The sequence below is a fragment of the Carettochelys insculpta genome, chromosome 6 (assembly GCF_033958435.1).
Source record: "Carettochelys insculpta isolate YL-2023 chromosome 6, ASM3395843v1, whole genome shotgun sequence".
Lineage (NCBI taxonomy): Eukaryota > Metazoa > Chordata > Testudines > Carettochelyidae > Carettochelys > Carettochelys insculpta.
The window spans coordinates 90,036,156-90,051,494 of record NC_134142.1 but is presented as its reverse complement, the minus strand read 5'-3'; the positions used below and the strand labels follow the sequence as shown (position 1 = coordinate 90,051,494).

General features: G+C 41.4%; 2 protein-coding genes across 2 annotated transcripts in view; one reads left to right on the top strand and one right to left on the bottom strand.

Annotated features, from left to right (window-relative positions):
• PRDM11 (PR/SET domain 11) overlaps nucleotides 1–15,339 on the bottom strand; it is a 405,666-nt gene that overhangs the window by 199,484 nt on the left and 190,843 nt on the right. The gene's annotated exons all lie outside the window — the stretch shown is intronic.
• Nucleotides 11,208–15,339, top strand: part of LOC142015119 (embryonic protein UVS.2-like) — a 41,743-nt gene continuing 37,611 nt past the window's right edge. Inside the window, exons 1-4 of the mRNA XM_074998537.1 lie at nucleotides 11,208–11,276; nucleotides 11,505–11,529; nucleotides 12,958–13,020; nucleotides 13,914–14,054. Of these exons, the coding sequence (XP_074854638.1) occupies nucleotides 11,208–11,276; nucleotides 11,505–11,529; nucleotides 12,958–13,020; nucleotides 13,914–14,054 (298 nt within the window). The remainder of the gene's footprint in view (nucleotides 11,277–11,504; nucleotides 11,530–12,957; nucleotides 13,021–13,913; nucleotides 14,055–15,339) is intronic.

Sequence of the window (15,339 nt, the reverse complement as noted above, 5' to 3'; positions counted from 1 at the left end):
GGAATGAGGATACATCCTTCCCTTAAATCCCCTGCTGAGTCTTGACTCTTTAACCCTTTACTAGTTCCTATATTAATGGCCTGGGTTCTGCAAACATGCATGCATATGAGCATCTTTAACAATGTGAATAATTCTGGTGACTTTAACAGAGTTGTCTCTGTCACCTACCCAAGAGTCCTCATAGTTTTTGTCCACTGCCTAGAAAGGAATAACAAACAACACATATTTTGAATGGTCTGCATTTTAATAACTAAACAAAGAGCATAAACACCCCTCAAAATAAACCAAATAAAATAAAATGAGTTTGGTCATGGCTCACCTGGCACAGTGATTGCTTGGCATCTCCCCTGGCCTCCTGCCAGACTTCTCTTTTTAGGAGAGGATCTCAGAGTGATCTCTCCAAGGCCCCAAAGGGGTCAATTGCCCAGGGTGCTTGAGGATTTAAAAGGGCCCAGGGCTCCTGGTCACTGCCACTTCCTCTTGGTGGTCACTCAATAATGAGGTGTTAGTAGCTGTTGGAGGGGTGTGGGGCAGTTTTTGCCACTCTTTTCTTCTTTTCAGCATCTCCTCGTTTGCAGTGTGGTGGGACCTCTCAAATTGTGCCACCCCCTCCAGGATTACCACTCACCGCAAGGGATGGTCCTGGGCAAGGTTCACCCAGTGGTGACACCCATGCTGCAGTTTTTAAAGTGTGCCTTCAGCATGTCCTTATATTGCTTCCTCTGGCCCCAGCACTCCTCTTTCCTTCCTCCAACTCCATAAACAGAATCTGTTTTGGGAGGTGCTGATCAGATATCCAAACCATGTGACCAGTCCAATTAAATTGTTGATGAATGATAATGGCTTCAATGCTGATAATATTTGACTCTTCCAGGCCGCTACTGTTCATGCGCTTATCCTCCCAAGGGGCATATAGGATTTTCCTGAGGCAGCACTGATGATATTGTTCAAGTGCCTTCAAATGTCACTTATACATTGTCCAGGTTTCAGGTGCGTACAGTAGTGTTGGAACAACCACTGCATGGTATACAAGAAGCTTTGTCTTGTCCTAGATGTCCCAGTTCTTGAAGACCCTTTGTCTCAGGTGGGTAAAAGCACAGCTTGCACAGCTCAGATGATTCTGGATTTCCGCATCAATGTTGACTTTAGTGGAAAGATGACTTCCAAGATATGGGAAATGCTCCACATTTTTCCGCAGTTATCCGTTGATTTCAATAGAAGGTACATGAGATTGTCCTATCAGCAAGGGTTGATGGAGCACCTTAATCTTTTTGATGTTTGGCGTGAGGCTAAGATTCTCGTATGTTTCAGTGAAGGCAATTAAGAAGGTCTAAAGGGCTGCAGGAGAAAGAGCAGCAACCATGTTGTCATCTGCATACTGGAGTTCCATGATTGATGTGGAGGTCTTGCTTTGAGCCTTCAGTTTCCTGAGATAGAAAAATTTCCTATTCATTCTATTGCCAATCTTCATGCCATCTGGAAGCTTACCATCAATGAAGTGAAGGGTTGTGATGATGAAGCTTCAAAACAGTGATGGGGCAATGACACAGCCTTGTTTGACTCTCGTTTTGATCTGAAAGGGGTTGCTTTGGGATATGCTGATGCTCAATACTGTGGCAATCATTTGTAGCGAAGCAGTCTCAAGATGCTAATGAATTTTTTGGGGCAGCCATCTTTGAGAGGATGGCACTATGATTGGTTGAATCAAACACTTTGGTCAGGTCAGTGAAACTCATGTGTAAGGCTTGGTTTTGTTCATGAGATTTTTCTTGAAGTTGCCGAGTGGTGAAGATCACGCCTGTTGTTTCTCAGAATGGTTGAAATCCACACTGGGATTCTGGGAGAATTTCTTCTGAGAGTGGCAGGAGCTGGTTTACAAAGATTCAAGCTAAGATTTTCCCTGCTGTTGGCAAGATGAAGATGCCACAATAGTTTCCGACTCATGGCCCTTCTTGAAGAGGCTGACGATCAGTGTGTCTCTGAACTCTCAAGGCGTCTGCTACCTATCCCAGATCTTGAAAATCAGAAGGTGGAGTTGTTTGTGGAGCTCTGGCCTGCCTTCTTTGAAGACTTTGGCAGGGATTCCATCTAGTCCAATTGCCCTATTGCACTTCATTGCTTTGATGGCAGCTTGGACCTCACTCAGGATAGGAAGTGTTGCAAGATCATCCCTGGGAGGTTGCTGAGGGATTTGTTCAAGGAACTAGGATCATGGTGGAAGGGCGGTCCAAGATCTCATTATAGTGCTCCCTCCAGCCAGAAGCCATGTCTTTGTTGTCTTTCAAGTGTTGGATGCCATCGTTTGTTTTCAGGGGGTTGATTCCATGGTTTCTTGGTCTATAAATAGCTTTGATAGCATTGAAGACACCTCTGGTATCATTGATGTCTGCAAGATGCTGGAGTTCTTGTGCCTTCTCAGCCCACCATTGGTTTTTCAGATTCCTTGTTTCATGTTGGACTTCTGCCTTGGCCTTGGCATGCACTTCTCTCTTTGTTGTGCAGTTGATGTTGCTTTGCCGGACCCTAGAAGCTTTCCTTTCTTGCCTCACTCAAGCATTCAGTTTCCACATTGTTCTCATCAAATCATTCCTGATGCTTCATGGTCTGGTAGGCAGTGTTTTCTCCACAAGCATGGTGTTTTTCAATTGACACCAGTGTTCTGCCACACCTTGAGAGTCGGCAGCTTCCTTTGGAGCACTATGTGGAAGTCACTTCATCTGATGGAGTCCTTCAAACCTTGTACGTTGATCATTCATCAGATCTGTTTCCTCTGATTTCGCTGTTTGGTGACAGTCCCATTGGCCATCGAAGATTGAATAAGGCAGTGATCAGTCCAGCAGTCATCAGCACTAGTCTTTGCACATGTGAGAAGGACATCATGCCAATCCTGAGTGTGGACAATAACATAGTCTATGAGGTGCCAGTGCTTTGGTTGAGGATGTTGCCATGAGGTCTTAAATTTGTTTTCCTGGCAGAACAGGGTGTTCGCGATGGTGAGCTCATGTTCCATACATTTTGTAAGAAGAAGGACTCCACTGGAGTTGCTGTTGCTGACTCTTTCTTTCCCAATGGTAGTCTGCCAGAGGTCTGTGTCTCTTCTGACCCTGGCATTGAAATCCCCCAAGAGAATATCCTTGTCTTCTTTGGGGATGTCTTTCAAGATTGTGTCCAACTGGGTGTAGAACTTCTCCTTCATGTTATCTTCAGCATCTAGAGTTGGGTGCATAAGCACTAATAACGGTTGCCTGTTGGTTTTTGGCAAGCTTCCAGTGGAGAGTTATGAGATGCCCATTTATGCCAACAGGGATTTCTGATGGGAACTTTGTCAGTTCTTTTTTGATGGAAAATCCTACTCCATTAATTTGTTTTTTCTTCCTTTGGGATTCATTTCCAGAAAAATGTGTACCCTCCTCCTTCTTCTCTTAGCTGTCCTTCTCCTCTTGTTGACATGTTTCTGCTAAGGCAGCTATATCGACGTTGAATCATTGTAACTCGTGGATGATAGTTGCCATGCGTCGCTCAGTTTGGCCACCGTCTTGGTTGCCTAGTGTTACAATGGCAGAGGCAGGGACTGGGAGTCCCAAACCTCTTAAATCACCTCTGTAAGCCACAGGGCTCCTAGGTGCATGCAAGCTGTTACTGGCAGCAGGAAAGGCAGCTGGGTGAGCATATGGAAGCCCTGGCCATGCTGGAAGTGGAGCCGCAGCATTGCCCAGATCTCAGGCATATCACATCCTGTGGACACAGCTTGTGCACATGTGGGATTCTGCTTTGGGGCCTGGTATTGCTGTCAGCAGACCTAATCTTGCCCATTGGCCTGATTCCTTGACTCCCCCAGTCTTTCCACCCTCCAGCCTCTGGGAATAACTGAAGAATTTTTGCATGAATCCCCTTTTACCTCCTCCTCCTCCTTCTCCTTCTCTTTCTCCTCTTCCTTCTGCTTCTTCATCAGCTTTGTGGCCTAGCAGACGTGGTTCATGAGTGTATGACTGCCTTGTACGTAACTCCTTCCAGCTCCAGACTTCCTGCCTTCTAGTAAGTGGCCAGCTGTTCTCCCAGCTGGGATTCATTTTTAATTGGTGCCATCCAGTGGCCTAATTGGACTCAGGCTCCTAATAACTTCTCCTTAAACCATTTAGAGTTTATACAGCCTGTCTCATCAGAGCTCTTCAACCATTCTCAGTATCCATATTTCACTGGTATACAATACAGCTGATAAATTGTGGTTTATAGCTGTGCAGTGCTTAGAACTTAGCTTTAAATGAGACATTCCAATGAGGTTCAGGACAACACAGCTTCCTATATTTAAAACTCAAATGAAAAATTTAGGTAAGACTAGCATAATTTCTCAAGATTGAAATACGTGCTTCCCACCTATAAAATATAGGCATGAATGACCTTTTAGACAAATTTACATCTGCATGTCTTGGCCATGAAAACTATTGACCATACTACAAGAATGCCGACAAAATTCCCCAAATAAATTGCAAAAAAAAAAAAAAAAAATGCAAAGCTGCCAAGACCAAAAAGCGACAGAAGAGAAAACACTCACACTTTCTAAGTCATACATGCAAAGGAGAGTTCCTTGTCCTTTAAGGTTAAGGTCTGGTGTCTACTAAGAAGCTAGGTTGAGTCAGCTGTCACTCAGGGCTGCTAAAAATCCACACCCCTGAGCAAGGTAGTTCAGCTGACCTAAACTAGCACTGGAAAAACTTTCCTCTTGGCATAGGTAGTGTCTACACTAACGTGGCACAGTAGCAACACTGAAGCTGTGCTGCAGTAGCATTCCAAGTGTAGACGGGCCCAAGGGATTGTTCTTCCGTTTCAAAGAAAGCTGTTTGAGTTTGTTCTTTATATTGCTGTATTGAGCAATTCAACAATATTCCCTAACGTGGGATGGGAAATTAGTGACCCAAGAGCAGGACATGGTTTGCCTGGGTTAGCTCCTGGGAGGCCACCAGATGCTTTATTTACCTGTGTGTCCATCATTCACAGCTCCTGTTGGCCATTGTTTGCCATTCTCATCCAATGGAGAGGCAGGACGCAGCATGGACCAGGAGACCACTTCCTGCAGCTCTCATCGGTTGGGAACAGCAATTGATGCCCAACAGGAGCTGCGAGTGGCCATACCTGCAGACACTCAGGTAAATAAAATGCAGGGCAATAGGGTAAGTGGGTAAAGGGGGCAGTTGCCCTGGGGTCTAGCATTTCAGCAGCAGTGGGAGTGGCCAGGGCTCTGGCCCCTTTGAAATGCTCTGCAAGGCTGTAAGGTGAGGCGCAGGCCAATGCCACTTCCAGGGTGCAGAGCAGCCCCCCCACCTTGCCCCATGGCCCAAGGTGGCTGTCAGCCCTGCTGCCTCCAGGCTGTTTATTGCCCGTCTTTTCCCTAACACAAAAATCAAAGCGACAGATTCAGTTACATGCCAGAATAAGAGGTCTTCAAAAGATGTAGGTTCGCAGTCAGTTTTCAGATAGAGGCATGTATTTGCCCATCCCTCTGCCCCAACACAAAGACATTTTATGTACACCAGAAAGACTAAACAATTGAACTGAAATGTGCATATAAGCACACTTTTAAATGCATAGGATCTTCCTTTATTAAACCCATAGTTGACATTATAAATAAAATGCATTGTTAACCAAAAGAATTTTATCTGCCAGCATTTGAGCTCAGGATTCTTTTTGCTGCAAAAGTGATGCTGTCAACAAAACCATTAATGATGGACATTCTGACTTTCATTAGGTACTGTGATGTAATCAATAGAATCATTTGAATTGAAATTCAGGTCCCAGAAGGAAAGCTCTAAAGGAAATAATGTTCAGATGTTTTCTTATGAACATTGTTACTTCTATTTTTAAAGCCTACTTTCTTATTTGTTCATGGCCGGTGATGTCCTGAGCCCTTTAGAACCACCCCCCACCCTCAAAATAAAATTACTGTTTAAAATTTTTATGTGCCTATGTATATATTAATAATGGTTGAGGATCTTGAACATCCTAAATTATTTTTAAAAAGTATTGTTAAGAAACATAAATTCAAACAGATTCAAAAGAAACTGAGGAGATCAATTAGAAGCATAGATGCCTTTGTAACTGCCATCAAGTAGGCTCAAAGATAGGATTTCTGGAGCTTAGTGCAGGTGACTCTACAGCTTGAGCTAAAGGCCAGCCAGCTCTCAACTTAGGCTGTAGGTGACACTTACTCTTTCTTTCTGAAGTGGTCTACGTACCACTATATGGGACAGTTAACCACACCTATGTGTTAAATAGTAACAGAGAGGTAGCTGTGTTAGTCTGTACTCCAGCAAAACAAAGCAGCGGAAATGTAGCACTTAAAAGACTAACAAAATGATTTTTTGGGTGATGAGCTTTCGTGGAAGATTCAGTTTATGTGAAGAAGTGGGTCTGTCCCATGAAAGCTCATCACCGAATAAATCATTTTGTTAGTCTTTAAAGTGCTACATTTCCACACCTAGGTGTGGGTTACACCTTCTCCAGACTCAGTCACAGAACATTTAAAAGAGAGACATAGTTTTTTATAAACATTACTAATACATATGTACGTCTCTGTCATACTGGGGCAAAAAAATTATTTGAATAAGCACTTATCAGGTAGTGAGATCTAAAGTATTTAGTATATGTTACACCAGGGGTCAGCAACCTTTCCAAGGCAGAGTGCTGAAATTTGACCTTTTGACCTCTGTGTACAGTCTGAGCACTGGTGGTACCTTTTAAAGTCACCAATAGTCCCACTTACAAGAGCTTCATTAACAAATAAAGATGCAGAGCTTTATCGTTTTGGTGGTGGTTGGTAGCATTAGCTGTGTTGGTTTTTGTTTTTGTTTTTGTTTTTTGTTTTGTTTTTTGTTAATCCACAGGCAGCATGGCTTTGAGCAAGCTCCCGACTTCATGTGGAGTGGAGGGACCGGGCTGAGCTTCTGCCTCATGTGCCAATGAAAATTGTCTTGTGAGCCATTCTTGGCAGCCCTGCTGAGGGTTACTGACCGCTGTGCAACAAGATTTCTCTCAGGAGCAATAGAAAAGCAAGAAGTAATTATACCCGATCACCCTGGAGGGAGGCACTTCCTTTCCAGGACTTTTTCTAGGTGTGCAGCTGTGCACCACTCCATTCTCAGAATAGTCAGTAAATGCTCAATCTGGTCCTAAATATTTACACAATTTGGACCCAACAGAAGTATTTCAGTAAGAATTTTTTCAGAAGATATTTAATAGAGGCTGGTTTTTATTTTAACAACTGACAGTTCCCCTGTTAGGAGAAACCAAGCTTAGCAGCCTATGGGGCAGGGAGAATTGTGAATGACGAATGTCTTTATTGTAGTGGAGAAGAGCATATTTTGGAGAAAAGATCTGAGCAGATCTATTCTCAACATTTTTTGTCGAAGTTGGGGACCATAGTTGTCAGAGATGCGAGTCTGAACAAAGAATGAAATCCCAAACTTCAGCACCGCAAAATACAGTGCTTTCAACTATCAGGCAATGGATGTAGATTATAAAACAGCCTAATTAAATGGGGATATGAAAATAATAGGTTATTGTTGATACTGTGCTTAGACTCAGACCTGGAGGTCATATGTTACCTTTCCAAGATAGCCACCTGAGTGCAGGTGACCTGTATTGTAAAGCACAGTTGACCTACATTGTTGGACCTGTTTACTTACACACAGCCTTGACCACCAGTTACTTAATGCCATGTACTGTACTGCGTGGCATTTCCATTGTCTGTCATTAAAATGAGAAATGCTGCAGAAAAACAAGTGAAAATCGTATGCTACATAATGGAGAAAGAATAAATAGTAGTAAATCATTTTGACAGGTGGTCATGGCCTGGTGGAAGCCAGTTAGCCATACGCTAAAGGAGCATTGGTACTACTGGCATTATTTTCTGATAAATAACTTAACCTTTAGCTCTCAGTGCTTAATAACCAATATTCACAACTTGCCCAAGCAAATAAAGACCTACACACAGGAATCCATCCCTTGCCTTGAAAGAAACAAAGTCTAGAACCTTCCAGAAAGACCTAGACTCCCCTCTAAAAAGAACAAGAAAAAGTAAATGGAGAACTATGAGGATAAAAGGACTAAAAATCTCTCCTCGTCCTGCCCCTTTGTTTTGGAAATAAACTTCTATGTCTGTCTACAGTCCCACTTGAGATACAGGTACTAAAATCTATATATCCCCCAATATTGTAGATGTCTGAGCAACTCACAAACTTTTTTAACGTCACCTCACTACACCTCTGTGAAGAAGTGCTATGATTCCCACATTGCACATGAGGAATGGGAGCCCCAAGAACCTCTAGCCTACAAGATCTTTCTCACGCTCTCTGCCTCTGGCCCACTGAATGCTCCACTCTGGGTAACTACTTAAATAGTCATTTGTCCAGCATATGAGAAAGAAAACGCTGCTGTCCAGTGAGAGAGACAGCAGAAACCCCAGCTCAGAATATTGCATTGCTCAGTGGTTAGGGTAGTCACTTCTGGTTTCAAATAATTTCTTCCCTTTATGTGAGTGGGGAATTGAGCCAGAATGTCCCACATCCCAAACAAGTAACAGAGAGAAAGCCGTGCTAGTCTATATACTATCAAAACAAAAAAGCAGTCCAGTATCAGTTTAAAGACTAACAAAATAATTTATTAGGCGGTGAGCTTTCGTGGGACAGACGAAAGGTGGTGAAGCTGATTGACTCCAGGTGGCTGGTTTCAGTTTGTGGGTCATGACATAGAGACTTAGATTACATATCCATGCCCAAAAGAGAGGTGGAGCTTAGCACACATCTCTGTTGTCAGAACCTCCCATTGGCCCTGCATATACTTTGCTGGCTTTTGTGACATACATTCTTAGGTGCTTATTGCTTTCCATTCCATGTATAGGGAGTCCAGGCACCTAACTCAGCTTTGTGTATCACAACATATTCCTCTGATTTACTGAGCAATACTATATTCAGTATGACAATCCCTAAATCCCTTCATGGAGCCTATCCAGACAGATGACGTGACATGCTCAAGGCCACGTATGAAGTATGTAGCAGAGAAAGGAATTGACTCTACATCTCCCAGTTCACAGCCTAATACTCTTGCTGCTATACATTCTTGCTCCATACAATCTGATTACTACTGAGTTTAACACATCCAGTAAATCATAACAATAACAAAATTCAATTATCTGCTAGGCATCCTTTGTTTTCAGCTACCAAAATAGTCACCTGTATGGAGGGAAGCCATTGAGTTACAGCACCAGACAGGTATCTTCAGCGTTCCAGGTCTGTTTGCCTCTGCCTACGATGGTCTTTAGACAGATCATCAAGTGCCTGATAGCAGCCTATGATCACATCAAATTGCTTTGTGAGAACTGGATATTCTCATGCAAGGAAGGTCATGCTGTAGGAGGAGGTCAACAATGTGCTTTGGAAGGAAAAAGTTTGCTCAAGTGTTAGAAGTGGAGCTCAGTGTATGTGAAGGAAAGATATGTAAACTTCCTCTAAGTAGACAGAAAAGTATTTTTAGCAGGGCATAAGAGGTGTCAAAATTTGGTGAAGTCTCAGGTAAAAGACCAGCATGAATTTTTGGTTGACTAGTCAATGGACATAAACCATCAGACACTTATGCCATTAATGGCTATCAAGTTTCGGATAGCTCCAGATGGCAAGCCATAGCATGGTTGTTGGATCATGATCATGACCTTTGGATGTCATGGAAGGAATGCAAGAGGCAGAGGTATTTCAAAACCCTAAATTAAGCATTTTATACTTTTCTAAAAGAGAGTTGGTGACAGTAGATGATAAACAAAATGGATGGTTTGTAGAGGTTCTGATATACAAGTTAAAGCACATGGAGCTGAATCTGGAAGTACATGATAGATGCTTGTAAAGCAGTTTTGTACCAGGTTCTGTGCACTACCAGTAGTGGAGAATAAATCTATCCAGTAAAATGCTGTGAAAAGACCGATTTCCCTGTGCAGCTATACTGGCACACAAGTCAGTTGAGCATGGTAGCAGCACAGAATACACCCTTAATATTTGCTTTGTCCTGACTGGGAGTTATTCAAGAAAGAGGGATAGTCATATGCTCACATTCTGAAGCTACCATTAATCTAAGCCTGCCAAGGCTCTAATGTGGGAATGCACTTTGCATGGTCATTAAATCAGAGTACCTTGCAGCCAATGAACCATTGTTGAAATATCAAACATTTAATGTATAGTTTACAGCAATTAAAAAGGCAGTCAACAAAGTGATTATTAACTGGACTATTTTTGGAAGTATGTTTTCCACTTGTCAGAATCCTCCAGTGATGAGACTAAAATCAGCATCATTTTTGAAAGGGAAACTATCAGAATCAGTAATTTTAAATCCAAAGTTTATGGGTTTGGTAAGCAAGTTACAACATTTTATATTAATGGAAGTGTTACAAATATTTTCTGTTAGGAATATCACAGGGAAATGCTGAATTCCAAACAAAAATGTTTTTCACTAACTCAGACAGTGAAGCTTTGTGATAGTGCATGTATACTGGAATAGGAAATAAGTAGAAACAAGGATGAAACTGATTAGTCAGTTTTCACTGCCTGAGCTGAGTGAAATGTAACTATAAGCGAGGAGCAGAAATGGAGAAAATTGGGTGTTTCTACACTAGGAACTAACTTTGAAGTAACTACCAGAGAGTCTACACACATTTTCCCTTACTTCCAAATTAACTGCTGCTTCGAAGTAGGGAGTTACCTTCAAAGTAGGGAGCCCAACTTCAAAGTCCTTACTCCACTCCCAGGAATGGAGTAGTGCCCTACTTCAAAGTTTAACTTGGAAGTAGGGTGTGTGAAGACTCTCAACTTCGAAGTAAACAACTTCAAAGTTATTTTTTGTAGCGTAGACACAGCCTGAATTATAGTTACTAAATTATTTTACTAATCGAAGGTATTCTAATGGCTTTTAAAAATGGTGTCACTTTTCATCTGACTGTGTCCATTCCCATTTGTGACATGGCTCTGAATACGTTTGTCTAGCCATCTGCTATGTTTATTTTAAAGTCCATTTTTTTTCTAATTCTCTGTTCCCGAATGGTAGCCACTCCTTCTTCTTGCATGAATATTCAGAATCTGGTAGAAGCACAGCAAGTTACCAAAGAATTTAAACTGGTATCTTCAAACTGCATGTTAGAGGTATTGTTACAGATAAGTATTCAGAGGTGGAGGATGGACTTGAAGATTCGACTACTCTTTTTTGCATCTCACCTTTATTTCAGTATTGGCTTTCCTATCCAGGTGAGAGGAAAGCAGCAGAACCATTCACAGATTTATTTCTTGTATCTGCTTTTTAGCTCTTTACCTGACAACTGGGATACCTTCCCCCCGTTTTTAACGTGTTGGGAAATAAATTGGAAAACTATTTTAAATTCATCTGAATATTTTCATGTTTTTTCAGTTCCCCTGTTTCCAGGTATATTACATTTCTGACAGAACTGGCATGTGAAAAATATGTTTTTCTTGCAGGTGAGCACTGAACAAAGCAATGAAGGTGAGTGTGATTTATACAATGCTGGAAAATTACTGTATTTAAAAAGTCAGGAATGTATCAGCCCTCATACAGAGAGGAAATCATTTAAACATCAAGTATGTAAATGAAAGAGCTTGGCATATCTTACAGCTTCACTTTACAAATATTCCTAAATGGTATTTGTGTTTCAGTCTGCTATTTTTAATTCTTAAATAGGAAATATTCTCTCCTAATGGCCATTATTAACTCTCTATTGTTAGAGATCCCTTGGTATGAAATTATAGCACATTGCCATTAGTTTCTACAGCTGCTCTTGTCATCTTTCCCCTCTTCTTCAGATGGAAAGTGTTGTGCTCTATCATGACAGTCAAATAACAGCTTTACTTCTTGTGTGATTACCTTTTAAAATCTTTATTGAGTTTCTTAACTGTTTTAAAAAGAAGAGCTTTAATGGAAGCAAGTTGGGATGTGCATGTGGGAAACTACTGTATAAACCACAAACATGCAATATTACATAATTTATTATAATATTATTTAATTTGCCTCAAGGAGTCTATAAGGACATCCTGAACTGTAAGTTAGAACCTCATGTCCTCAGAGCATTGAAAGAATGCTTTGATATTACATTATTGCACATAGAAGTTACAGATGTCTATATTATATGGTTAAGGTGTTTGTTTACACGAGGCCATTTTTAAGAGAGATTTTATAAACGGGTTTTAAGAAAGGGCAAATGATTGCCTAACAAGTGTTCTTAGGACCTGATTTTTCACTCTAGTCATATTGCATCATTTACACTTCTGCAAATTAAGTACAAAATGAGTGAAAAAATGCTACCACTAGTGTAAGTGGAAAATTCTGATTTGGGAGCGTTTTACATAAAAGTTCAAGGCAGCAGAGAACCAAGGCCTCAATACTTTGCATACATACACAGATGAATCAAAACTCATGGGCCAAGTGCTGTGCAAATGTAACAAAAATTGTAACCTTTAACTATATATAGCACCTTCCATAATTGTAAATTGCTTTTTGACATATTATTTATATTGTAGTAGTACTTAAAGCCTTTAGGCTTGAGTCAGGTTCAGGGTCCCTTTGTTCTGGGGTCTGTACTAATGCATTGTTTGAGAGTTTACAGACGGTTTCCAATGCCGGATGAAAAACGTGTGAGTGTAACTAACAACTGGAAAGACCATGGGCAGGAGGACAAGGATGACTGCCATAGGAAAGACCATGTAGTTACAATTGATTCACATTTTATACTGATGTAGCATCACACAAAGGATAACATCCTGGTCCCATTTAGGTTAAGGGCTAAATTCCTAGGGACTTCAACAGAGTCAGAATTTCTCCGAAGTTTGATAAAAATATGGCGGGTAATCAGGTACAGTATTTTATAATCCAGATGTTCAAGAATACAAAGATTCACATCCTTGATATCTCTTGCAGGAGAGGCTTTCCCTGAGAGTGAAGAAGAAACTATTTATAGTTTAATTTTAAAATCCAATGAAGGTAATCAATTTAAAATACAATCCAATGATTTTTTGCATGTGATTCTTTACATGACTTACCCTTTAACTGGCCTGAGAAAAATCCCAAGAAAAAATTGACAGAACCTTGAACTGAATGTGTGGCTCAGTTTGTTTAAATCACATTGTATTATGCAGGACTCTTTGTTCTCAGATTTATCTTTGGGTGTGCCCACTTTGCTCCCAGTGCAGTAAGCAGAGTTATGTGAAATGTCTGCAAACTTCTCAGATCATGAGAAAGTAACCTACTCCTAGGTTTTATTGCAACATGGATACTCAGACCAGATTAACTGAAATGTTTGCTTGGATTCACAAATCTTGCAAGCAAATAAGGGCCTCCATTTCATATGAACTCAAGTGATGCTCTGTTTGGCTATAAAATGAGGCAAAATCTATGGCATTCAATATTTTTCATGAAAAGTTTAATCTAAGTGTTTTTTGCTTGAATTTTGAAGTCATCCATAGTCACTGGGGTCTCAAAAGTTATGAGACCTGAAGTCAATGTAAATTTTGATTTAAGCTTCAGAATATTATAATTTGAAATCATCCTAAAACATGAAGCTAGGAATGAATTCAGTATGCCTGAATTCACCATGGACTTCCCAGACTTCTGAGGTGTTTGGAATTGGGGTATAGGTTCAGGCCTATTCCAACTTCTAATCCTATGAAAATACACTTGCACTGTGCAGGCTGCAAGTCTGAAGCCCCTGTTCGTGGGTTCTTCTAACATTTGGAATCACCCATTGTCTGTTCTCACATTAACATAAGAAGGCCTTTGATGGAATTTCACTCTGTATCTAAATGGCAAGGTGCACATCTTTCTATCTTTTAAATATTTTTAGCCAAGATTAATAGTTACTTTTTTCATCTACCCAGGCAGCAAGACCCGTTTATACGAAGGTGATATTACCCCCAAAAGACATCGCAATGTCATGGTCTGTCCGTTTAACTGGTGCTTTTGGCCAAAATCATCTAATGGACTCGTGATCATCCCCTTTGTCATCTCTTCTTCCTACAGTAAGATTTCATTCTAACACTGCTCATGTGGGTGAATAGCCAACTAGCAGCCTCCCAGGCCGGCTTTTTCTGCCCATGAAGAACTATTGAGAGCCTGGGATTGCATTTTAACATGGAATGTTCAGCACAGTGTTGAGGCTGCATTAAGTGTTGCACTAATTAACCTTCTGCTGGTTTTGTCAAATAGCTGTGGAGAAGCTGGACTGAAAAGGGGAAAGGAGACACCACCTCTCTCTTCCCCTAAAGCCCCATTGAAAAGAATGAGTCATTAGAATGATTCCTCCCCTCCTCCAACTCCACCTTATTTCCAGAACACATGCACATGCACATGCACAGTATCAGAGAGAAAAAGCAAATATCTCTCCCTTCTAACAGCCAAGAGGCAAAGAGGGAGAGGTGAAGGAGTGGAGAAGAGGAGCAATAGGCTTGTGAAAGTCGTCTTCTTTCCAGCTACCAGGCTAGCTCTTGCGGGCACAGAGTAGAAGAGAGAAACAGTAGATGCCCTTCGTATGGGTCAGCCAGACTTTTACCACCCCACCACCTTTACATGTTCATCAAAAGTCTGCAGAGGACTTTCTCCCTGTCTCTTGCTGATGAGCAGATACAACAGTGCTGAGTGTATGGTGCATAGATTTTCTTATTCATCCTGACTCCTTTCCACAAAATTGTATTTTCTGTAGATCACTCCTGATGCCACATGTAGCCTTTGAGCCTTGAAGCTGGCTTGCTAAAATAACATATACACTAGGTTATGTGGACCTTACATACAACTGTCTCACTGTTACCTTCCTAAGGTTTTAAATTCCCTGATTACCAGAAGGCCAACAATGGGACACAACTTTCCCTCCAGCTCTTCCTATTTTTCCTCCTTTTGAGGGCTTCTCTCACACTATATATTAGAGCTGGGTCTCAGCAATTCCTTTTCCCCCACCCCATTTGATCACATGGAGAAGGAAGTTTCCTAGTTCCTTTCTCCAACTTCCCACACAGGCATTGAATACACCAACACTACTGGATCTTTGTGTTGAGTAAGGTGGCTGCAGCCTTGTTTCCTGCTTCCTGTATTTGCTGTTAGGCACTAGGAGTCGAGTGAGGAACAGGTCAGTTGGAGATATGGTAGATAGATCCTTGTTCTCCCACACCAGGAATGATAGAACTTTGCCTCCCAGGACTCTGTAGCCTCAAATCTCCAGTCTGTCTTAATTCAGGGTCTGAGCTATGATGCCCTGAAGATATTGCCTTACAGCAGGGGTTATCAACTCCCACTGTGGGAGCCAAGAGTGGC